Raw genomic sequence first — 20,912 nt, 5'->3', positions numbered from 1 at the left:
GATTCTTGGCCCTCACCATTTCTCCAGACTTGAGCACAGTGCAAAAAAAAATCCGGAACTGAAACGCACGAACTCAAAGCTGCCACGGTCAAGGGTGGCTCTTGCTCTATTTTTAAGCCGGTGTGCTATCTCAGAGGGAAGCCCGGCTCGCCTCCTGCTTTCCAAGCCTCCTTCCATTCGACCATTCCACCCCATCCCAGCTCGCCCCGTCACGTCACGAACACCGCCTATTTTTTCCAGTTCCACAGCTTGTCATCATGCAGATAGTTTCCCACGAGCGATCCATTCCTCGAGCGCCGTCCATGGTCCAGACAGGATGACCGCGACGCCGATGGCACCATCCCCTCCGGCCGCGCGCTCGCCGCCCCCGCTGCCGCCGCCGCTGGCCGTGGACGTGGCCGTCATCGCGGGCGTGCTCACGGCCGTGCTCCTGGCGCTCTTCCTCTTCCTCATCTACGCCAAGCACTGCAAGCACCGCGGCGGCGCCGGCGCCGGCGGTGGCGGGCGGCCCGGCCTGGGCCTCGGGTTCGCGCCGTCGTCATGCGAGCGCTGCCGCTCCGGGCTCAGCGGCTCCGCGGTGGGCGCGCTCCCGGCGGTCCGGTTCGGCGACATGGCCGGCGCCGGCGCGGGGGCCGGCCGTGCCACCGAGTGCGCGGTGTGCCTGGGCGCCTTCGACGCCGCCGAGCTGCTCCGCGTCCTGCCCGGCTGCCGCCACGCGTTCCACGCCGAGTGCGTCGACACCTGGCTGCTGGCACACTCCACGTGCCCGGTCTGCCGCCGGCGCGTCGCCAGGGGGGGACGTGTACGTCCCCATCGCGATCGTCCCGGAGCCGGAGCCGACGACCGCATCCGGTGACCCGGCGCCGCCGGTCGCGGGGATGGTGGTGCCCGGCCGGCGCTCGGCCGGCGACGCCGAGGAGGTGCAGGTGGCGGCGGTGCACGACCGGCGGCGCGACCAGCGGTGGTCCACGGACGGCTTGGTTGACCGGGTCGCGTACCTCGAGGCGGCGAGGGACCGGAGGGACCTGGGCATCCTAGTGGTCAGCAGCGCCCACGGGTCACGAGGCTCCCGCAGCGTCGTCGTCACGCCGCGGTCCTGCTAGCTCCGGCGTCCGGCGATGCCATTCATCTGCGCCTCCGTGATCTTGCTCCTGCTCATGGCGGAACAGGCTTCTTTGATCTTTAGATAGCTGATGATGCTTGTTCATCGATCGATCGTGTCTGTGTACATAGTTAGCGACACGTCGGTAGGATACGGTATAGTGATAGGGTTAAGACTGGAGTAAGACATTGTAATTTCGATGTGCCCATTGGGGCAATGAGGTGATGTAGACCACTGATGGCTGAAGTTTCACTGCAGAAAATGCAAAACGCTTTTTTGTGGCCAGGAAATCTCTGGTGTTGCGATCCTGCCATGGAACATCACGATCTATCCACTGCTCGAGCCAGATAATCGTGTTGATGATTGAATATTGCTGTCCTTTTGTGCTTCCATTTGTTGATGATTGAATAATCCTGGACGACCGTTACAGATAAGGCCAGAAGTACCGTACGAGGCCACCAAGCCTCCCAACGGCCGCCGATCACAGAGTCAAGCGCGCGCACCGCGGCGCGGCGCAGCCACACCCCGCCACCGCCATGGCCACCACCTCCCTCGCCTCCTCCTCCCGCCACCACCCTCACCTCTTCCGTTCCCATCGGAACCCCAACTCCTCCTTCAGAACCTCCAGTCGAGGCCGCCTCCAGCCCATCCGGTGCTCGTCCCCGCAGCCGGCCACAGGCGGCGAGGCGGAGGAATCGGAGCGCCGGCGGCTGTCGAAGCAATCGTCGTGGAAGGCGAAGGACGCGGACGGGGACGACTACCTATACCGCCTCGGGAAGGAGGCCGACAACATGGACATCGCCGTCGGCGCACGGGCCGGCATCGTCGACGACCTCTTCGTTGGGAATTTCCTCGGCAAAGACTGTAAGTGCTCCAACACCCCGATCGGCTCACTGCAGTCCAGTGGTTCAATGAAGCGTCGTGAATAATAAATTCACATAACTAAATGTGATATGGAAAAGGAAATGCTTGTTCAGCTTAGTTCAGTGTGGTATGCAAACATATTGATCTGCTTGGAGAATTAAAAAGGAGTTGATGTTAAAGATTTTGACAGCCTGGATACAATGTGGTTGCAGCGGATATCGTGTTTGATTACCGGCAGAAGGCAACTAGAACATTTGAGTACCTGCAGGGGGATTACTACATCGCACCGCTCTTCCTCGTGAGTTTATTTTTAGTTCATGTGGAAAAATAAGTTTTCTTATAATCTGTTTACTGTCCAATTGGTGAATATTTAACACTACATATTCATTTGTTGCAGGATAAAGTTGGTAAGCTCATTAATATAAAAGGAACTTGGCAAATATTTTTGTATTAAGGTAACAAAATCTGAACGGATAGTAAGAAAGTTCTTCTTTCACTTGTATTGGCAAATCTGCACCCATTTATTTTTGCTCTTGCACCTAGGTGCTGTAATCACTGGATGTGCCTCTACCGAAAAATTTTATGTGGGAGTGATCAGCATAAGCCAACCCTTTTTTTGAAATAATATAAGACAACCAAATCATTAGATTGAATATAAGCATGCAGATGAAATGTCAGTAGGTAGCATATATTTATAGATAATCTCCTGCTCAACTCATCCATATGAACATCAAGAATCAGATGTTTCAAAATTTTAAAAAATATTTTATATTCTTCACGGTACTGGGAAATCTGTGGTTTGCTTAACATATTTATTGATCTTCTTCTCCAGGTACACATTCTAAAATCTGAAGGACTGTTTGTTGTTTGCAGCGTGCCATATTGTAAAGAACTTCATTGCACATTTTCTTAATATCAAGATTCCCCTTATACTTGGTAGAGTAACCTACTTCTTTTGTTTCATTAGGTGAATTGTCGATGAATAAATAATCTATAAGTATAATCGAAACTAATTGTTTGCATTATGCAGGGATCTGGGGTGGAAAGGGTCAAGGGAAAACATTCCAAACTGAACTCATATTTAGAGCAATGGGTGTTGAGCCTGTTATTATGTCTGCTGGAGAATTAGAATCTGAAAAAGCAGGTAAACATGCGCTTGAATTATATATGCCTATGTGCTTTTATTACTCCGCCTTAATTTGCCAAAATGATGTTCAGGTGCTACTCCCTTCTTTCTTTTGGTGTTCATAGGAACTTTATTCCAAATGTTAAAAAGCCCTTTTCATGTATTGTTTTCAATAAAGCAAAAGGAAACCATGATGCTGGGAATATTTGACATGATAGGACAGGGTTATAGAATGTAGCACAAGGATCATTTCTGAATCATGAAGGTTGTAATCGACTTACATGTACTGTTCAGAACACATAAAGGTTCTCTTATATTTGCACCGAGTCTTTGATAGCTGGTTTTTTCCTCCAACGAACACACACACACCAAAAGCCTAGTACCGCACCATAGACAAGAACTACAAGAAAACCAGGAAGGGCTTAAGATGGTCAACGTCCTAGCAAGGAGGTCCTGGAGCTTTTCCAAATTTGGTGCTTTGGTAGTAAAATCCGGTACTGTTCAGATCTATCAATTTTGGGAATATGCTTGAGAAAGGTCTGCAAAGATTAGTTGTCAAACGAAAATCAATTGCCATTGTCTTGCCAGATCTCATTGCAATGGTAGTAGTAGTGATTGCTTGTATTGTCAAAATCATTATTATTTACATGTTTTGTGAACATAGTTGTTTGTTAGTTGCTCAGTTGTTGCTCTGTCTGTTTGCAGGAGAACCTGGGAGGCTAATACGTGACCGATACAGGACTGCCTCCCAAGTAATTCAAAACCAAGTAAGAAGGTGTTTGCAGATACTCGATCTCAGATATGGGCATTTCACATTAGGTTTCTCATTTCTTTGTAGTTAGTAATGACCATGAAAGAAAACAGGCCATATAGCAAACTTGCACATTAACTTAGAGTTTATTTATCTGCATACATGGGAGAGTAGTTCTACAATCATTTGGGATGCTCCAGTATGCCATGCTATCCTAATGATTTCCATATAATGGCTTCAATTATTGTCCAGGAAAGCTGCTAGCTCAGGATTGTTATCTTGAGGTGGTGAAAGTTTTCCTGAATTTGCCAAGATTGGTGCATTGTTCTGATACTGTAGCTACTCCATAGTGATTCTACTCGTAGAGATTTTATTTTTTGATATCGTTTTATTCCTGGAGAAGTTACCAGATTAAAGATGGTGTAAATTTTGTTCATTTTCCTTTTCATCACAAGCCACTCTGTTTTCACAAGTTTTTGGACGGTACAGGGGAAATTGAGTTGCTTGATGATCAATGATCTAGATGCTGGTGTTGGAAGATTTGGTACATCATCTTATAAACATATTTATTTTTGTTGTTTGATTGTTGTGAATGTTGTGAGATCTGTTTCCATGTTTATTTTTCAAGAGCTTGGCTACTTCGTTTGTCCAGTTTTATCAATTCCTTGCCATTTGGCAAGCATGTTCTACAACGATCAAACGTTCTTTTTTTTTGTGTAGTTTAAGGGCCAAGAGTAGTTCTTACATCTTCTCTGAGCTTGTTTTTTCAAAATAAAATTAAGTGCTATGTGTAACTCTTCTTGCCAGGAAACACACAGATGACAGTCAATAATCAAATTGTTGCTGGAACTTTGATGAACCTGGCAGATAATCCTACCAGAGTGAGCACTGGCCAGAAATGGAGAGAAAATGATATTACAAACAGAGTTCCTATAATAGTAACTGGAAACGATTTTTCAACTCTATATGCCCCCTTGATTCGTGATGGGAGAATGGAAAAATTCTACTGGTATGTTTGTTCTTCTACCTGAACCAGTACTGTACAATGATGCATCACCAACCGAAACTTCTAGAATGTAATATTTCATTTCATTTCTATCCTAGTGCACTGTTTGGTGCTTGCTTGTTATTTTGGCATCCATGTTTTGTACAATACAAAATGTTATTGCCTTAGTCTGAAGAAAAGTGGTGATTTCGTGAGACATTTTTTTTTCTGTTAATCTATTGTATACAACTATATTCTGCTTACTTGCAACAACTAGTGATGATTACTTACGTTCAACAGGCAGCCTGATCGTGAAGATATAATTAATATTGTTCATGGCATGTATACAAAGGACGGGATATCTATTGAGGAAGTATCAAGAATTGTAGATACATTTCCAAACCAAGGTATTTATTTTACCATAGCCACTACTTTTATTTTGTAGTGCATGAAATTTGGGTGGCTTGGTTCCAAACCAAGGTCTTTCAGAATACAATTATTTGTTGCAAGGATGTTTTACTCAAGTCTAGTTTCAGCTTTACATTTTCAGTGACATGTTTGAATGAAATCCGAGTGATTTGGTATCTATTTTGAGTGAAATTTTGAGTAACCAGTATCTAAATTTATCAGCAAATGTTTCATTTCTGTTAAAAACTATTTTGCTTATCCAAGAGCCATAAAAAATATTGGTGGGCAGTCCGCTTCATTGTTCGAATAATTTATTCAACTAAATGAACTTTCTGCAGCTCTGGATTTTTATGGAGCTTTGAGATCCAGGACATATGATCGGGCTGTCTTGGAGGTACCTTTTTTCCCCCAATTTATAAAGAGATTAACATTAAATTCGCATAGCAGAAACTGTGGCCTTATGCTGTTAATGTGCAAAAATCCAGGTCAGGCCTGTTGGTTTCAGCAGATGTGTAACATATTTACATATATGATCGTGCATTGTTTGTTTTTAGTTAATTTTGTTGCCATGGAAGTATATATAGTTCGAGTTTTCTGAGCCATGCTTGACATTCAACAACAGATAATGTTTGAGATCAATTCTGAATCCCATATATAAATGTGGCAGGGTATCCAGTGTGGAAAGGGGATTTTTTTTTTCAGTGCGGCTTCTGAAAATGTTGTTCCGACATAGCCAAAGTAACATATCACTGTTTCACTTGCACTGCAGTGGGTCGATCAAATTGGTGGCCATGAAAAGCTAGGTGAAAAGCTTCTTAAGCAAAAGAGAGGAGAGAAGCTTCCCACATTTATACCCCCAAAGGTATTTTTCAGATTTTGAAACAAGATACTGGCCTGCATAGGCCAGTAGAACTCACCAAGTTTGTTAACAATACTACCGTAATTAGACTGCTTATTCATGTATCCACTTTGGAAAAAAACAAGTTCTATGATCTATAACACTCTGATATCAATTTTTTTCCCCGGTCAGCAAACGATAGAGGCATTGATCGAGTCAGGGCACTCGCTGGTGAGGGAGCAAGAACTAATAATGAACTCAAAATTGTCGAAAGAGTACATGAAGAACTTAGAAGATTAGTTAGATACACGCAAGTGTAACTCCTTGTTTTCCATTTCGAGCCATATGCCGTCCGGTTTGTTCCAGTTGCATGTGCAAGTATAGAACAGTCTACAAAGCATACGAAAGAATTTTTTTCTGTGTGTATGTATTTTTCAGATGTAACTACGTACATAATCTATCCGAAAATAGAAACAAAGGATGATGCTTTTTGTTTCCCTCTTTTGTATTCCTGCAATCATTTGAGTCCATGCTATGCGATGCTTCGGTTTCTGCAATCTCCCTGATATTGTAGCTTCCTACTGCTGAGTCTGAATAGATCGATGATACACATCAACATTGTCCTTTCTCTCATTATGCATTGCAAAAAGTCGTCCGATTGACTTGATAAACTTGTGAGCTGTGGCACAAACTGATCCATGTATGGAGCGAAAGCGTCCAAAAAGATATCATCAGTCCTTCGCCTAAACTGTCTGACAGAAGAATTGTACGATGCCATTATTCCATATGGGCTCTATATATGCAGTATCATATAATATATATGAACATGAATATCTGTTGTCCCAACATGTGCCATCCGCCTACACGTGTAGTATGCCACATTTGGAATGCATAATTCTGGTCTCGGAAATTCTCAGACTTCTTCCTTTGACACGATGCGCTTTGTTTCCATCAGGATTTCTATTTAATTCTGTCTCCAATATAACAATATACTGATAAGAGAGAGATATATGCATGCAAATTAATCTGGATAAAGATATATGATTTTAAAAAGGCAAGACCATAATCCGTTCAAAATAAAAACAAAAGGAAGGCTTTTGCGCTTTCTTTGCTTGTGGGAGACCAAGAAGCAGGTTAATCCATTATCCATCCATCACACGAGATTGCTTAGCTTAATTAAGCTGTGCGCGGGAGGTAGAGACGATGAGTCATGGACATGGCGGGGGGCGTATTAGGAATGGGCGCCTGGCGCAGGGCCCGAGGCAACGTGTAGGGTATCCAAAAGGGTTAGGTGGCATCCCATCTCATCCCCCGGCTACTTATACAAGCCACCATCTGTTCACACGGTCCCTAGCTATAATTTTCTCCCTGACCTCTATCTCTCTCTCTCTCTCCATCCATCGCCATCTCCCAGACAGAGCGGTCGCCGCCGGCGATTGCCCGGCGGAGTCGATGGAGTGGTGGCAGAAGGCGGTGGTGGTGCCGGTGAAGCGCGCGTGGATCGTCGCCGCCGCCCGGCTGCGTCGCAAGAAAGATGGTAAGATCATCATCTTCTTCATCGTTTTACTCATTCATATCTGTTTCCTTTGCATGAATGCAATTAATCTATCTCTGCTTTCCCATCTATTGCCTTAATCATTCGGCTGATTTGATTTCTTTTTCGATCGACCGATATGCTAGTTGCGGATTCTCGCATCATTTAGGCTCAGGTGGCTGTGGCATGAGTGGAAAGCAGAAGATAAGCTTTGGGTAGGCTCCGAGGTTCCGTGTAATAACACGGATAGGAAATTATTTGCGGCATGTACACGTATCGTCGTAGGCGATGGAGCAAAGACTTCCTTCTGGAATAGTGCCTGGGTTCAAGGCCAAAGGCCAAAGGACATGGCGCCAAGTATTTTCTCCATTTCAAAAAGAAAGAACAGGAGTTTACGTGATGCGCTTCACAACCGAACTTGGATCCGAGACATCAACATAAATCACAGCAGTTTCTCGGTGCAACACTTCCGAGAATACGTCCTTCTGTGGCAAGTCGTACAACAGGTAGCCCTACGCCCGGGTGTCCAAGATGAAATCACTTGGAAGTTTACTGCGGATGGTAACTACTCCGCAAAATCCGCTTACGCCGCACAGTTCATTGGTTCGGCTTCCACCAACTTTGACAGCTTGATATGGAAAATATGGGCCCCTAGAAGCTGCAAAACCTTCTCCTGGCTCGCTATCCAAAATCGCCTTTGGACTGCTGACAGACTTCAGAAAAGGGGATGGCCGAATCCAGCTACCTGCCCACTATGTCGGAGATCACAAGAATCGGCGCTACACCTTTTCGCCGAATGCCGGGTTACAACAAGAATCTGGGCCATGGTGGCGGACTGGTTATCGGCGCCAGCAATCCACCCGAGGACTTGGCAACAGGCCGATACGCTGCACCACTGGTGGTCGATGAGAGCAGGAGCAAATTCCTGCTCCAAGAGAGGCATGCGAACTTTGATTATGCTAGTTACATGGACAATTTGGAGGGAAAGGAATATGAGAATATTTAACAGCAAGGAGTCTTCTGTCAATATGATTTTTGAGAGGATCAAAGATGAGGCCACCGTGTGGATTATGGCGGGAGCGAAACATCTCTCCGCTCTAATGGTGCGATGCTGATTGCGACTGAGTTCATAGTGTTGCTTTATTTTCTTTTATACTTCTGGCTCAATTTTGCCTCATGTCATTTCATTTTTGATTCATTGTACTTATCCAGTCTGGATTCCTCCTTTTTAATATAATCGGCAGCTCTCCTGCCAGGTTCGTTTCAAAAAAAGAAGCGTCTCAGTAAGATCATCATGGCAAATGTAGAACAGTCTAGACTCTAGAACTAAACAAATTCTGATTAGTTAGATCCTTTCCAATTAGCAGTTTGAACTGATCATCATAGACGTGCACTGCATAGGATAGGGAAGTGATCAGAAGTGTGGATATGCACACACACACACACACAGGCACAGGCACACACATCATGAGGCATGCGGCATGCATGCGTGGCCGTGTCGTTTTGTTCCCGTGCAAGAGGACAAAAGCGACGCGAGCTTCATAGTACTCCTCCTCTATCAGGACAACATATGCATCCGTGGAAGTTTGCCGCGTCTTTTTCCGTGCACCGAGTAATAATAATTGTATGTATTGTTTCGCGTGCCACGTGGCTGCGTCAGCGTTTGAGGTGCGGTACACCACGCCGCACCGTGCACGTACACCGCATCGATCGGTGCATCCTGCACGTACGTCTGCACACGGATGGGCCCTTGTTGTTGCTCTCTCATCTCTGTGGCCCTGTAGAATCAGAAGAATCCTGACCTTTTCTTTAAACTTTCTGGTATTTTGTTCGCTTGCTACAAGTGCACGTTACGGATTGAAGCTACGCTACAGCCGAACAAATTGTCTCGGTAGCGAGCAGGTCATTTATCGATCGAGAGACAAAGAAATTGGCCCGACGCAGAGCATGCATTTATTTAATTCGATGATGCATGGCAAGACCCAACAGGACTCTTCAAAGACAAAGAGTGTAGCCGCAGGCAGGCCATGATGCTGCAGCATAAACGGACAGTAGTCAGGCTATCTCTTACTGGGCGGCAACCGCAAGCCAGCAAACGTCATTTAGATGTAGAAACTTCACGTGCCGCATGAGTGACACCTGCACTTCACGTGCGTCCAGGATGGAGAGCCACCAACCAGCCGCCCCCGCGCGCTAAGCTCCGGCCGGGCTCCCGCGCCTGCGCCGACGAACACCATCAATGGCGACAATGCGTCGCCTCCCATTACACCGCAGCTTCTGGAAGCCATGTAGCCGTACGTGGCACGCGTGCAGCGTCACACACATCTTTTTTCTTTGACTAACCGTGATCGATTCTCATCTGCTAGTCCATTCACGGCGAGGAATTTGGATGAATGGCTGGTTCCTTTTCTTTTCAGCAAGATCGCTGCAATCTGACTGCATCAGCAAGTTTTTGTGCTCCTTCCGTTGTACCGGGGGCACGTGGATACGTGCACTTGTCACGGCACTGTATAGCTCGTACAGATGTCAATGTAGGGCACGGTAGTTTACTGATTGGCTTCGAGTTGGGTCGAGCGATTGATTAAGCCTCGATCAGGAGTAGGTTGCGTCGACGTCACACCCATGCATAGTTTAATTACTACGTGGGTCACTTCCTCATGCGGAGGTGCGTGGCGCGTACGCCAAACATTCAGGTGTATGGCAACGCATCCATCCATGTTTCTTCGGGACAAAGCAAAAAAAAAAAAAATCAAAAGTGTCTTCTAGAAGTCCAGCTTAGCCTATAAATATCCATTTGGAATTAACCTTGCCTGTTTACTTATCACGGATAAGATACGATCAGCAGGGACATGCTCACATAGTCACATGATTGAGTCACGGTAATCTCAGTCCTCTGTTTGGAAACAGAAAAAACGACCTGTCTGACTGTCCGAACACGCGCTCGATGTCCCCCCGTGACTACTGAAGAAGTCCAGTCCTGAGTCTGTTGCTGGTGATGCTGCGAGACTACGAGCAGTGGCAGGGACAGCGCGCGGCAACGGAGACCGACACGTGCCCCAGCAGCCGCGCCATGGCATCATTCAGGCGGTCGCGGAACGGGCTTGCCAGAAGCATCACATCTCTCATTCCCCCGTCACGCTCACCCAAAAAGAGGGATTAGCTAGTTAACTGTATCTAGCTCCAGACCTCCAGTTGTTGGCAGAAATTAGCAGCCTCTTATATCAATTACTGTTAACTGCAACAACAAACTTCTTTTATTTTGCAGAAAACAACTGATCATATCCATAAGTTGAGCTTGATCATTCTGTTTTCTTTTCCCTGTACTCTGTAACTGGGCGAATAAATGTCTGTTGCATTGTGTTGAATGCTGATGAAGCAAACCTGTTTCTTCTGATGCAGACGGCCGCGGCGCCCTAGTGAAGCTGCACGACGACATCCAGACGTGCGCGTACGAGGACGTGCAGGTGATGTGGGAGATGCTGCAGCGCTCCGAGACGGAGAGGCTGGCGCGGGAGCCGTCGCCCAAGGGCGCCCGCGCGCTCGTCTGGCTGCGCCGCCACCACAAGATGGACCCGCGCCGGCGCTGCTGAGAGACCTCCCGCTCTGCGACGAGAGAAAGGGAGAGAGAATCATTCTGCTGTATATACAGCCTTGCCGTGGCTTCCTTTAATTTGCTTTGGCCTCATGTAAATATTTACGGCTTCATCTTTCAAGAAAGGAGAGATAGATCACACAAGTTTTGTACTTTACCTGCTCATGTCACCTCGCGGGAAATAGTTCCATTTCTGAATGATGAAGTAGGGAAGGTGGAAAGCTTCTCAGATCCAAACAGGTCCTGAATTATCCCAGCAAGCAGACCCGAAAAAAGAAATGAAAATATGGCTTGGCTCAGGCTTCAGGATGACAGTTGACCACCGGTCTCATCTTTCAAACAGAACCTGCCCCTGAACCTGCAAAGCACAAGAAACAGACACCGTCCGGTGTTCGTTAAAAAACGATTCAGAGAAGTGGTGCGCATTACTGAGACATAGTACAAGGAATGTTAGGGATGAACAAGGGTTGCCACTAGAAGTTCAGGCAGATGATCTGAATTTTGGTTCATTCTTGAACTGATAGCCTGACGGATAAACAACAGTGAACACACACGCCCCAAAGTCTGAGCAGCTATGCATTTAGTGGTAGGGAGGAACAGCTCCATGCAAGCTGTCCAGCGATTTATTGAAATCACTAGAAATTCCCACAAATTTGGCTCATGTAAAAAAAATTACTCCTGTAATTCAGTTACACATTCAAAAACGACTCGTCCATTGACAGCAGATAACTCACAATAACACACCGCTAGTTCTCTACTTCCTCCTCACACAATAGTGAACTTTACTGGTTTTACACACATGGATTTATGAGATATGTACTACCTGAAGAGTGAAGACAGACATCGAGATGAACCTGAAGAGTGAAGACAGACATCGAGATGAGCAGCAAGGTTTGCTCCTTAACTTTGACGCTGACTGCTACCTGTCTGAAAACACAATAGTGACAACTGATAAGAAGAATTTATTCAGACGTTTCAAACTGCATGTAGGGTGTCTCAAAAGAAGAACTGCACAAGCATCCTGCAGAATGTAACACAGTAATGCAACAGAATACATCAATGCCAAATACTTTTCAGGAACGTGGAAGCATCCTGTCAAAAAAATAGCCAGTAATGTCCCAGCAGTAAATGCAATATAATATTGCAAACCAACCTTAAACAGCACAGCCAGCAGAAATGGAAATGCATTAGCAGATATCCACTGTTGTCTTGTTGAACAGGATGCATTGGACTAACCGTTTGTGCAGACTTCGAATACAGAGAACATTCAGAAATTGAGACAGTCAGCATTCAGGGTCCTCTGGTCCGCCCCTACCTTAGATAAGAGCACAAGATAAAGTTCAAATACAACATAACTGCAATGTATAACAGTATAATAATTGTGAATGCTCCTGACAGCCTTAAAACGGCACCAGAGACCAGATATGTTGTCTTTTCTCCGAAACAAAATATTGATATTGTTCAAAACAGGAACAAAGGTTGGATAGTATCATAGTAAAAAGAGCCAAGTATCACAATTTTTGAAATGGGGTCCATTTCAGACAAGCGAAGAACATAGAACACATAGCAATTATCAATATATCTTTGAGTATCAACACCAAAAGATGTATGGGGGCACCAAACCTAACCCCGAAGACACAGATATGTGCACATAAGAGAGAAAGGTAAAATATTAGAGATCTAACATATAATTTTCAAAGCACAGTTACAAAAGAATTAAATAAAATTAACATTCAAGATCCCTGAAATTAGTACTCACGATACCTAGAAAATTTTGCAATCAATAATGTACATCCTGACCTAGAAACTTACAGAACATTTTCCTATAAGTTACAAGACAGCACTTGCATTTTGCTGCCCCCCAGTCCCTTATGCCAGATGTTACATAGAAATTGGGACTTTTGGATGTAACACTATCCAACTTGTAAGCGCTAATGAGGCCTAAGCTGCACGGACAGAAGATGTTTTCCTTTATTCAGGCATCATTTATCGGGAAAAAGAATGTCTTCTTTTCACTACAACTGACAGTTGAACGCAAAAGCAGAATTCTGCCTTGACTCCGTATGTGCATATTCTGTGTTGTGCCTGCAGTCTTGCCACTTCCAGCTCAAATGTACATTGGATGGGCACCAAGAAGCACATTGGTACAAAACTTCATGTGAAGTAAAAAAGCGCCATCTGTCAGTCATTTTCCTCTGAAGAACATAGACATATCTTTTCCAGAACGACTGGCCAGTCCTCCCCGAGTTGTTGAGGGTTTAGCTGCATAGCCACCTTAAAATCATTTATAGAGATCAAGTGGTTACTTTTGATCTCATTTGTGGCTCCTGATGGCCCGCTGCTTGATTGCATGTGAACATGGTTTGGCAGCAAGACACCATTAATTTGCTTTCCGTAAGCTTGTTGCTTGTATGATGGTGTCCCTTTCCTTGCATCCCTTTGAACACTACCTCCTATTAACTGAACAGATGACCTAATCAGGTTTTTCATGTACTTATCCAGAGCACAATTCAGAAGCTCTGCACTATCCATTGTGACACCAGCTAAGCCCAGTGTTTCTGCTGTTTTCTCCATCCGTCTGTGCAGCAACTCAGTGTTGGACAGCTCACCATGCTCAAAACTGCTGTTAAAGCGAACGTCACTTGCACCAATTGGTGGCTGTGGAAATTTTCTTGCACCACCCACACTTGCTGAACAAAACGGAATTCCAATTGGAGCTCGTACAGGACTTTTCAATATTTCTGCAGAATGCTCTGCTGTGCTGCTCATACTTCTTCTCTGCAAGAGCAGATTCTGCTCCATGCGTGGATGCTTCGCCAATGGCTCCGCAGGTTCACATTGTTGAAAATGCACTGATCTCTTCAACTCGTGTGGACTTAGAGCACCATTCTCCAGAGATCCAGAAACAGCATGAGCAACCTGGTTGTGATTGACAGCAGCCGTCGCCCTACAATTTGGACCCATGTTATTCATCCGATTTTTCAAAGCATGATCCTGCACTGTGCCAATAGGCCTCGATCCCTGGAGCTGTAACAACCTGGCATCTCCATTGCAAGTATTCAACACTTCGGCAGCCTGAGAAACCTTCTTTACTGATGCCCCCACAGGTCGCCCCACATCCGATGGTGGAGGCGGGCACTTTGCCTGGTAGGCATTGTAGAGAACTGAGCGGATTAGCCGGTTGTGCAGCTGGAGGTTCTCCCTCCCCAGGGTCTGCAGGCACAGCTTTTCAAAGTCTTGCCTGCTGAGCCTCTCTGATAAGTAGCCATTCAAGTAGCCAAAATATCGGCGCGAGCGATCCGGACCAACCCGCTTCTCCAGCTGAGCCTTCAGCTCCCTGAGATCAATCCGGCCGTTCTGCTGCTGCTGCTGCTGCGGTTGGGGTGCTGGTGGCTGCTGCCGCTGCTGTGGTGCAGCCACTGGCCATGCCTCCTCCCTCACTGTGTCCATTCAATTACCACCACAGCAAACCACAATATCGATTCAAAGTAGAGAAACCACGAATCAAGGAATAGCGCACCGCACCCAGCAAGGATCAAAACATTAGGGCTTCCGCCGCTTCCTGCAGAGCGTGAGCCCGTACCCCAATTCCCAGCTCGCTGGCCATGGAGGGGATCTCATCTCCGCTGGCGCCGCACCAATCGCCGCGAAATCAAGGAGCCTCGCAGGGAGCGGCGGCGCAGGCCCGAATCGAGCATAGAGGCTGCAGGCCTGGCGAGCCAATTCGATTACCGCCCAAACCCTAGAGCAATGGAGGCATGATCCCCGACCCCGCCGAGCTCCGGCGAGCTCGTACCGCCTGGATCTCCGGCGAGGACGACAGCGCGCCTGGCGGAACCAAATCGAATCCGAGAAACAGCAGGAATTGAGCTGACCTCCGAGGGGGGAAGCAATTGGGATTGGCGGGCGGAGCCGGGTCGGGGACCAGCCGGAGACGAATTGCGCCCTCCCTGCTCGCCGGCGGGCGGGCTGCTCTCCCCGGCGTTGCTCAGGGCGCGCGGCGAGGCGGCTGCCTGCTGCTGCTGCTGCTTCGTGGGTTGGGATGGGCTCGCTCGTGTCTGCTTCGCTCCCTTGCTTCTTCGTGTTCGTCTCGGCTTGGGCTCTCTCCTCTTTTTTTTCTTTTTTTTTTTGGGTTTCTTCTTTGAGGTTTTTTTTCGGCCGTTGAATCGGATTTGATCGCGCAGAGTGCTGAAAAGAGTAGAGGAGGCCGGCAAGGAGGGTGGGGCTGCTCGGCGTCAAGTAAAAGAGGGCTTTCGCTTACCGGCCTGTGTCCGTGTCCCAAATTTTTACTCGACACAAATTGATCATAATTTTTTTCATTTCATATAGACCAACCAACAAGGTGAGCAACCAAATGAAGACCCTTATGGGTGGAACAAGCTCACTAGTGCCCTACTAAACAGATGATCTTTTTGAAAGGCTCTGCATACTTCCAGTCCCATGAGTTCAAACTTCAAAGTAATTGACATATGTCCTTTTTTTGACAGTTGGACACTGCTACGTGATACATAAATGGTGAAAACCTTGCACTGTCCGATAAAACTAACGAGAGGTGGGAGGACCAATCGGACAACACCTCATCAGTCTGGTATGCAAAACGACTATGGAGCACAGGAATAATAATGAGCGAGCCCCTGATAATTATTCAATCATAAGAAGTTAAATGCATATGTAAGTGATGCAACTAGAGAAGATTTTGTCATGCAACCACAAGAAGCTACAGAACATGGAATGTTCACACATTATGTGTGTCCATTTCCACACCATCTGTACTTTCTAGGTTTAATATTGAACTCGCATCTAAACACAATGGATAAAAGATTTCTAGAGAATCTTTTTTCTTTATTTTACAAGCCATGGGTATGAACATTGACTTGTCCTTTATGTTACATAGATCCAAAAAAGGAAACCAATTCATATCCATCGATTCGGATATGTACCCGAATATAAAACAACAAAGATTTGAATAGAATGGATGAAACATGTTGACAATCCTTGCTGCGAGTGTCCCTTGTACACGATATAATGCTCTACCTGCAATGTTGGAAACATATTAGCACGAATCGAACACATTGTGTAGAAAATATGGTCCATGATATATCGATATTAACGGTTGCCAACAAAATAAAACAACAATGTACACATTTAGCTAGTCTTCCATTGTAACTTTAACATTCATCATGTACAATTCTACCTAAAGTATCCTTACCCAATGATCCTGTGGTCTATCATAATTCTTGCCAATGCATTTCATGTATCGATTAATAAATATTAAAACTTGGTTTGCTCGGCTGACACAACAAATCATATTTAGGTTGCTCACACATGTTACACGATCAAGCATAAGAAAATGTGTCTGGTCAACAATAGTTTTAAAATAAAAGGATCCAATAGAACATGAAGTGTACATAGTACTACTATGTTTGGTTTGTATTTGACTAATTTAAAGGCTTCATGTAGGGGCTATTAGTACTAAAAATGTTACCTGCGCAGAATTAGTAAGGACTAGCTGATCGAATCCTCTGGGACACTCGAATCCTGAATCACACGGTCAGGGTCTAGCTGACCACTGTAATAACTAGATGGTACAGCAGAAAGTTCCAACTTTCCGGTCCATTCCTCGCCAGGCTTTAGAGTAACCGGCTTTTCTATAGTAGCTGCCTCCACACAAACCATGCGTTTATATTCATCATCCCCAAAATCTGGCATAGCTTTTGCCTTTTTGTCCCAAGGATTCCAAACAACTGTAACAAATAATATATGAAACCTCATGAACTTCATTCTTGAATGATTTTAGTGATAAGTATACAAATAAAAGATCAGTATTACGACCAGCATCAGGAAGGCCTCCTTTCCTCACAACAAATGTTCTTTTCTTCTCGTGATCAATAATGGCAATTTTTGATGGCGTGCCCAGATATATCCTGTCCAGCTGTAAAAAGTTGCATATGCCTCTTGATTAACAATGCGAATTCAAGTGGATAAAGGGTGTATAAAATGCTTTGTTAACGCACTTCGGATTCAAAAACAATCGCATCTCCTTGTTCAGTGAAACGGGCTCGATCTTGTAGGTTGTCTAGGTAATCCAGAGTTTCCAGACCTTCTACTCGCACCTCACTGAAATATCAACATAAAGTCATGCAAAGATTAAAAAAAACCTTCTATATCCTTAAAACAATAATTACACCATTAAGGAGTTTGGAGATCCAACAACTCTATGACCAAATACCAGAATCTGGTCAAACGAATTTAGATAGAGGATAAAGTGATAAACATGCTGCCGCAAGATTACTTTGAAAACTATGCTGACAGATTGAATATTTCAAAGATCATGGCCATGAGAGTTGAATAATATACCTGATATCAGAAATCTTGAAGTAAGTGTGGTATGCAAAGGTGAAAGAGAATGACTTTCCATCTGCATTAGTGTTTCTTATACGTGAAGTTAGCATCAAATCACCACCAGGACTAAGTGCAACCCTCAGACGGTATTCAAAACTGCAATATAATATACATGTGATTATGACCATGCTTGCCTTCTAATGCAACAAAATTACAAAGTAATATAACAAAGTTAAAACTTTCAGGTATCCTATTATATCATTGAATCACTACCAGCAAGTAATGATAAGCTCACCTATGAGGCCAGATCTTCAAATCCTCCTCGGTAGGTTTAAGGATCAAATCAACATAAGCTGTATTGGTGGTTGGCACTGGAAATGGTGGCGGATCAGTATCAATGGTCCAGAATCTATTCCTTGCGAATCCATGTTGTTCCAAATTTCCAAAGTTGGAAAACTACATTAGGAAGTGAAATTAGGATTAACATAGCAGAAGATAAAGAGAAGCAAAAAGGTGTTGGAAGGACAATGGCATACCTGAGGAAAGCAGATTGGTATTCCTCCACGTATAGCTTTTGGAGGCTTGAAAATAGCCTGATAGAACAGCAATAGTAACAATCAAATGTCAAGCGATCAAGACCAAAATGCGATTCATACTCCAGATGAATTTAAATTCACATATTATTCCATGTCAATAAGCACAGAAGAGCACTATAGAAGCGTCAGTAGCATTCACATAATCATGGCAACATCTGTCAAGTGACAATACAGAGATACGGGTGTATGAGAAATAGTAACAATGGAAATTAATGTAGACATTGGTTCACATACTGAGACATGTTGGCAACAGAAATTATTTCCCCCTAGAATTGAACTAATAAAGAGGTAAGAAACAACGGTTTGGATACGACGATCCTAAAATCATCATGGGGAAGATACCATACTGAGGTTGGATGGACAGAGCAGCTGAAGAGCAAGAATTTCAGGCAAAGAACAGACTATAGACTGGATGAAATCAAGCATCAAAATTTACAGTCATGGCAAATATGAAGCTTCAATTTAGTTCAATCAATTGAATTGAATCCCAAGAAAGTGCTCACTATAACTGATATACTGCTGAAAGATTATAAGGCAAAAAAAATACATGCACCTTATTGCTAACAAAAAGTAACTCATCTCCATGCTCATCTTTCCATGATGTTACATGCCCACCATACAGGTACACCTGAAAGCAATGAGATACATTATTATAAATGATCATATGTTTGTAATAAGTCTCAAGGGAAAAAACTCCTAAAAAGAGATCAGGACAGCATAGAGGATATAACAAAATGTAAATAATTTCATGTGCAGTTTGGATTCTTCCGTTTCCATTCTGTTCTTTCCCATGTCTAGGTACTGGAAATCATGTTGCTATTTATTTTGGCAAATCACAGAGCCCATCGTAACAACTTTTTTGATAGCCCAAGTTCAAATATAATCTTTGTGTCACAATTTAGCAACAATATATAAGATTATTACCATCAACTTGTGTTGAATTTCTAATAGCAAGACCTTATGCAATAACATGAGTCTGTGGTTACTACTTACTTAGCCCCAAATACCTTCTTGGTATTCATTTGACATTTTGACTCACCAAAGATACAATGACTGTGCTTATTAGTTAAATGTCCTGTCAATCCAGATGGTGCAAGTAAAAGCAAGTTTAGGTGAGTTTTGCAATGACAAGTTCAATAATTGGCATGAAAAAATTTAAGTATAATTTTCAGCAAGGCTGAGTGCCTGGGCCAACAACCAAAATAGGCAACATTCACAGACAAGTTGTGCACTCCGCACAATCTTGTCCACTATTCATCAGCTTAAACAATCTTGTGGCATTCTCACCAACACTCTGCATGCTGATTTCATGATACTTGAGCAGAATGTGTCAAAGCAGAGAAGCAACCAAAATGAACACCTGATACTCATCAATTATCATCAATGCCAAGTTAAAGATGCTGAAGTAAGAAACAGGAAGAATGAAACAGGAAATTTCAAATAGTGTGGAAGTTGCTCGAATCAGCACTGTGAAGAACCACTAAACCTATCCTATGACACCAAGCATAGAAAAGAATGATGATATCTGTCTCAATGATGGCTAACCCCACAAATTTGTAGCCATCAACTGGCAATACAGATGTTTACATTTCACTCCAATACCAAAGTATGTCACATGCTACCCCCTGACATCATTCCACAGTTCTAGAAGTTAACCAAAGGATCAACAGCCCTCTTGCTGAGCTCCCTTTCATTTTCATCCTTTACAGTTTACACAGCTTACCTAATCCAATCATCAATAAAACCATGTCGGCCATGTCCCCAGCTCCCCACACTTATAGATCAACAGAAAAATATCTCAGGTTGCACGCGACTGGAGGCCTTGTATAATTGTATAGAAACAATGGCCGGGTAATGGTGGCCAGAGAAATACTTTCCGAGTCCTTGGCTTCTTCCTGAGTACAAGGAAATCTGGCTCCATGTTCAGGAATTACATCAACACCATGACTAGCCGCTTCTCCCCGCGTTGTGTAAATTTGGGATCACCATTGTTCAGTAACTGTTTGTAAGACGACAAAGGATCAAAAACGAATACTCCCTGTCTCGGATCAGAACACACTGGTTCGGTACACCCTGGCACTTATACTTGAGCCCCAGAGCTTCCATGACGGAAGCAGTCTGATCTCGCATACGAAAATCCGCTGATAGATAGAGTACTACCAACCAAAGCACCAACGAGCTCAGCGGAGTAGCGACTACGCGACTGGAGCAGCAACTGCGTCCAACCTTCTCCGTAACGTACAGAGCCATGGCAAAGCGCCACGGATCTGCGGCGGGATCTGGCCGCCGGAACACTTAGCAGCCGGAGAAGGGGATGGGTATAGCATAGTACCTCGACGGAGCTTCCCCGGACCTCGCGGAGGACGACCTTGTCGAGGTCGTTGACGCCCTTGCAGTGCGTCACGGGCGCCGCCTCCTGCTTCTCCTCGGCGGCTGGCGACGACGCGGAGGCCGACATGTCCCTCCCGCGAGGCGAGCAGCGGCGAGCACGCCGGGCGGCGCAGTGGAACTGGAGCCTGGAGGGAGAGAAGTGGAGAGGCAGGCAGATGGGCTTAATTGGGGAATTTCCGGACAGCGCCCCCTCGCCTCTCTGCGTCTGGGGTGGGGTGGGGTGGGGGGTCCTAAATAATCAATCTCCTGATGCCTTTTTCTGCTCGCGATCTGCTGCAAACTTCTGGTGCTCTGGCAGCGCGTGTACGTGTTCTTGCTTATTGCTTTGCTTCAGGCCTTCAGCTCAGCTCAGCCATGGATACGCAGACGCTTTGCTGGTACGC

The 20,912-nt window shown here is 45.1% G+C and overlaps 5 protein-coding genes across 6 annotated transcripts; 3 read left to right on the top strand and 2 right to left on the bottom strand.

Annotated features, from left to right (window-relative positions):
• Positions 1 to 73: 73 nt before the first annotated feature.
• On the top strand, positions 74 to 1,384 carry LOC101784962 (RING-H2 finger protein ATL43). The gene has a single exon (XM_014804829.2). It carries the CDS (start codon positions 317 to 319, stop codon positions 854 to 856), a length of 540 nt encoding a protein of 179 aa, XP_014660315.1. The 5' UTR covers positions 74 to 316; the 3' UTR covers positions 857 to 1,384.
• A 140-nt stretch (positions 1,385 to 1,524) lies between these two features.
• LOC101761317 (ribulose bisphosphate carboxylase/oxygenase activase, chloroplastic) lies at positions 1,525 to 6,582 on the top strand. The gene is made up of 12 exons (XM_004960085.3): positions 1,525 to 1,966; positions 2,179 to 2,264; positions 2,364 to 2,373; positions 2,840 to 2,902; positions 2,997 to 3,110; positions 3,798 to 3,859; positions 4,333 to 4,387; positions 4,651 to 4,852; positions 5,129 to 5,235; positions 5,575 to 5,630; positions 6,006 to 6,098; positions 6,267 to 6,582. Exons 1-12 carry the CDS (start codon positions 1,639 to 1,641, stop codon positions 6,372 to 6,374), a joined length of 1,284 nt encoding a protein of 427 aa, XP_004960142.1. The 5' UTR covers positions 1,525 to 1,638; the 3' UTR covers positions 6,375 to 6,582.
• Positions 6,583 to 7,465: 883 nt separating this feature from the next.
• On the top strand, positions 7,466 to 11,198 carry LOC101760247 (putative ribonuclease H protein At1g65750). Of its 2 annotated transcripts, none has more exons than XM_004960082.2 (2): positions 7,466 to 7,611; positions 11,008 to 11,198. In XM_004960082.2, exons 1-2 carry the CDS (start codon positions 7,527 to 7,529, stop codon positions 11,196 to 11,198), a joined length of 276 nt encoding a protein of 91 aa, XP_004960139.1. In that variant the 5' UTR covers positions 7,466 to 7,526. The 2 variants fall into 2 exon arrangements, with proteins under 2 accessions (XP_004960139.1, XP_022681253.1); XM_022825518.1 differs by lacking the exon at positions 11,008 to 11,198 and adding an exon at positions 7,755 to 8,824.
• Positions 11,199 to 12,846: 1,648 nt separating this feature from the next.
• Positions 12,847 to 15,610, bottom strand: LOC101760653. Its single transcript, XM_004960083.4, has one exon. It carries the CDS (start codon positions 14,648 to 14,650, stop codon positions 13,382 to 13,384), a length of 1,269 nt encoding a protein of 422 aa, XP_004960140.1. The 5' UTR covers positions 14,651 to 15,610; the 3' UTR covers positions 12,847 to 13,381.
• Positions 15,611 to 15,988: 378 nt separating this feature from the next.
• LOC101759836 (putative glucose-6-phosphate 1-epimerase) lies at positions 15,989 to 20,912 on the bottom strand. Its single transcript, XM_004960081.4, has 9 exons — positions 20,471 to 20,912; positions 18,692 to 18,766; positions 18,079 to 18,135; positions 17,838 to 17,998; positions 17,558 to 17,698; positions 17,215 to 17,317; positions 17,033 to 17,132; positions 16,686 to 16,944; positions 15,989 to 16,234 (listed from the first exon to the last, which is right to left on the bottom strand). Exons 1-8 carry the CDS (start codon positions 20,594 to 20,596, stop codon positions 16,706 to 16,708), a joined length of 1,002 nt encoding a protein of 333 aa, XP_004960138.1. The 5' UTR covers positions 20,597 to 20,912; the 3' UTR covers positions 15,989 to 16,234; positions 16,686 to 16,705.

This window comes from Setaria italica, chromosome III (assembly GCF_000263155.2).
Source record: "Setaria italica strain Yugu1 chromosome III, Setaria_italica_v2.0, whole genome shotgun sequence".
In the NCBI taxonomy this organism is placed as follows: Eukaryota; Viridiplantae; Streptophyta; class Magnoliopsida; order Poales; family Poaceae; genus Setaria; species Setaria italica.
Note: the sequence above shows the minus strand (reverse complement) of the source record. Positions and strands in the feature narration are given on the sequence as shown.

Bases quoted from the DNA above. Each gene is read 5' to 3' on its own strand.
- LOC101784962 (XM_014804829.2), top strand. From the start codon at position 317: ATGACCGCGACGCCGATGGCACCATCCCCTCCGGCCGCGCGCTCGCCG.
- LOC101761317 (XM_004960085.3), top strand. From the start codon at position 1,639: ATGGCCACCACCTCCCTCGCCTCCTCCTCCCGCCACCACCCTCACCTC. The intron at 3,860-4,332 runs GTAAGAAGGTGT...TGGACGGTACAG, and splicing joins CCCAAGTAATTCAAAACCAA to GGGAAATTGAGTTGCTTGAT. The intron at 4,853-5,128 runs GTATGTTTGTTC...TACGTTCAACAG, and splicing joins AGAATGGAAAAATTCTACTG to GCAGCCTGATCGTGAAGATA.
- LOC101760653 (XM_004960083.4), bottom strand. From the start codon at position 14,650: ATGGACACAGTGAGGGAGGAGGCATGGCCAGTGGCTGCACCACAGCAG.
- LOC101759836 (XM_004960081.4), bottom strand. From the start codon at position 20,596: ATGTCGGCCTCCGCGTCGTCGCCAGCCGCCGAGGAGAAGCAGGAGGCG. The intron at 18,767-20,470 runs GTACTATGCTAT...CATTGCTTTCAG, and splicing joins TCCGGGGAAGCTCCGTCGAG to GTGTACCTGTATGGTGGGCA. The intron at 16,945-17,032 runs GTCGTAATACTG...TATTTGTTACAG, and splicing joins AGGAGGCCTTCCTGATGCTG to TTGTTTGGAATCCTTGGGAC.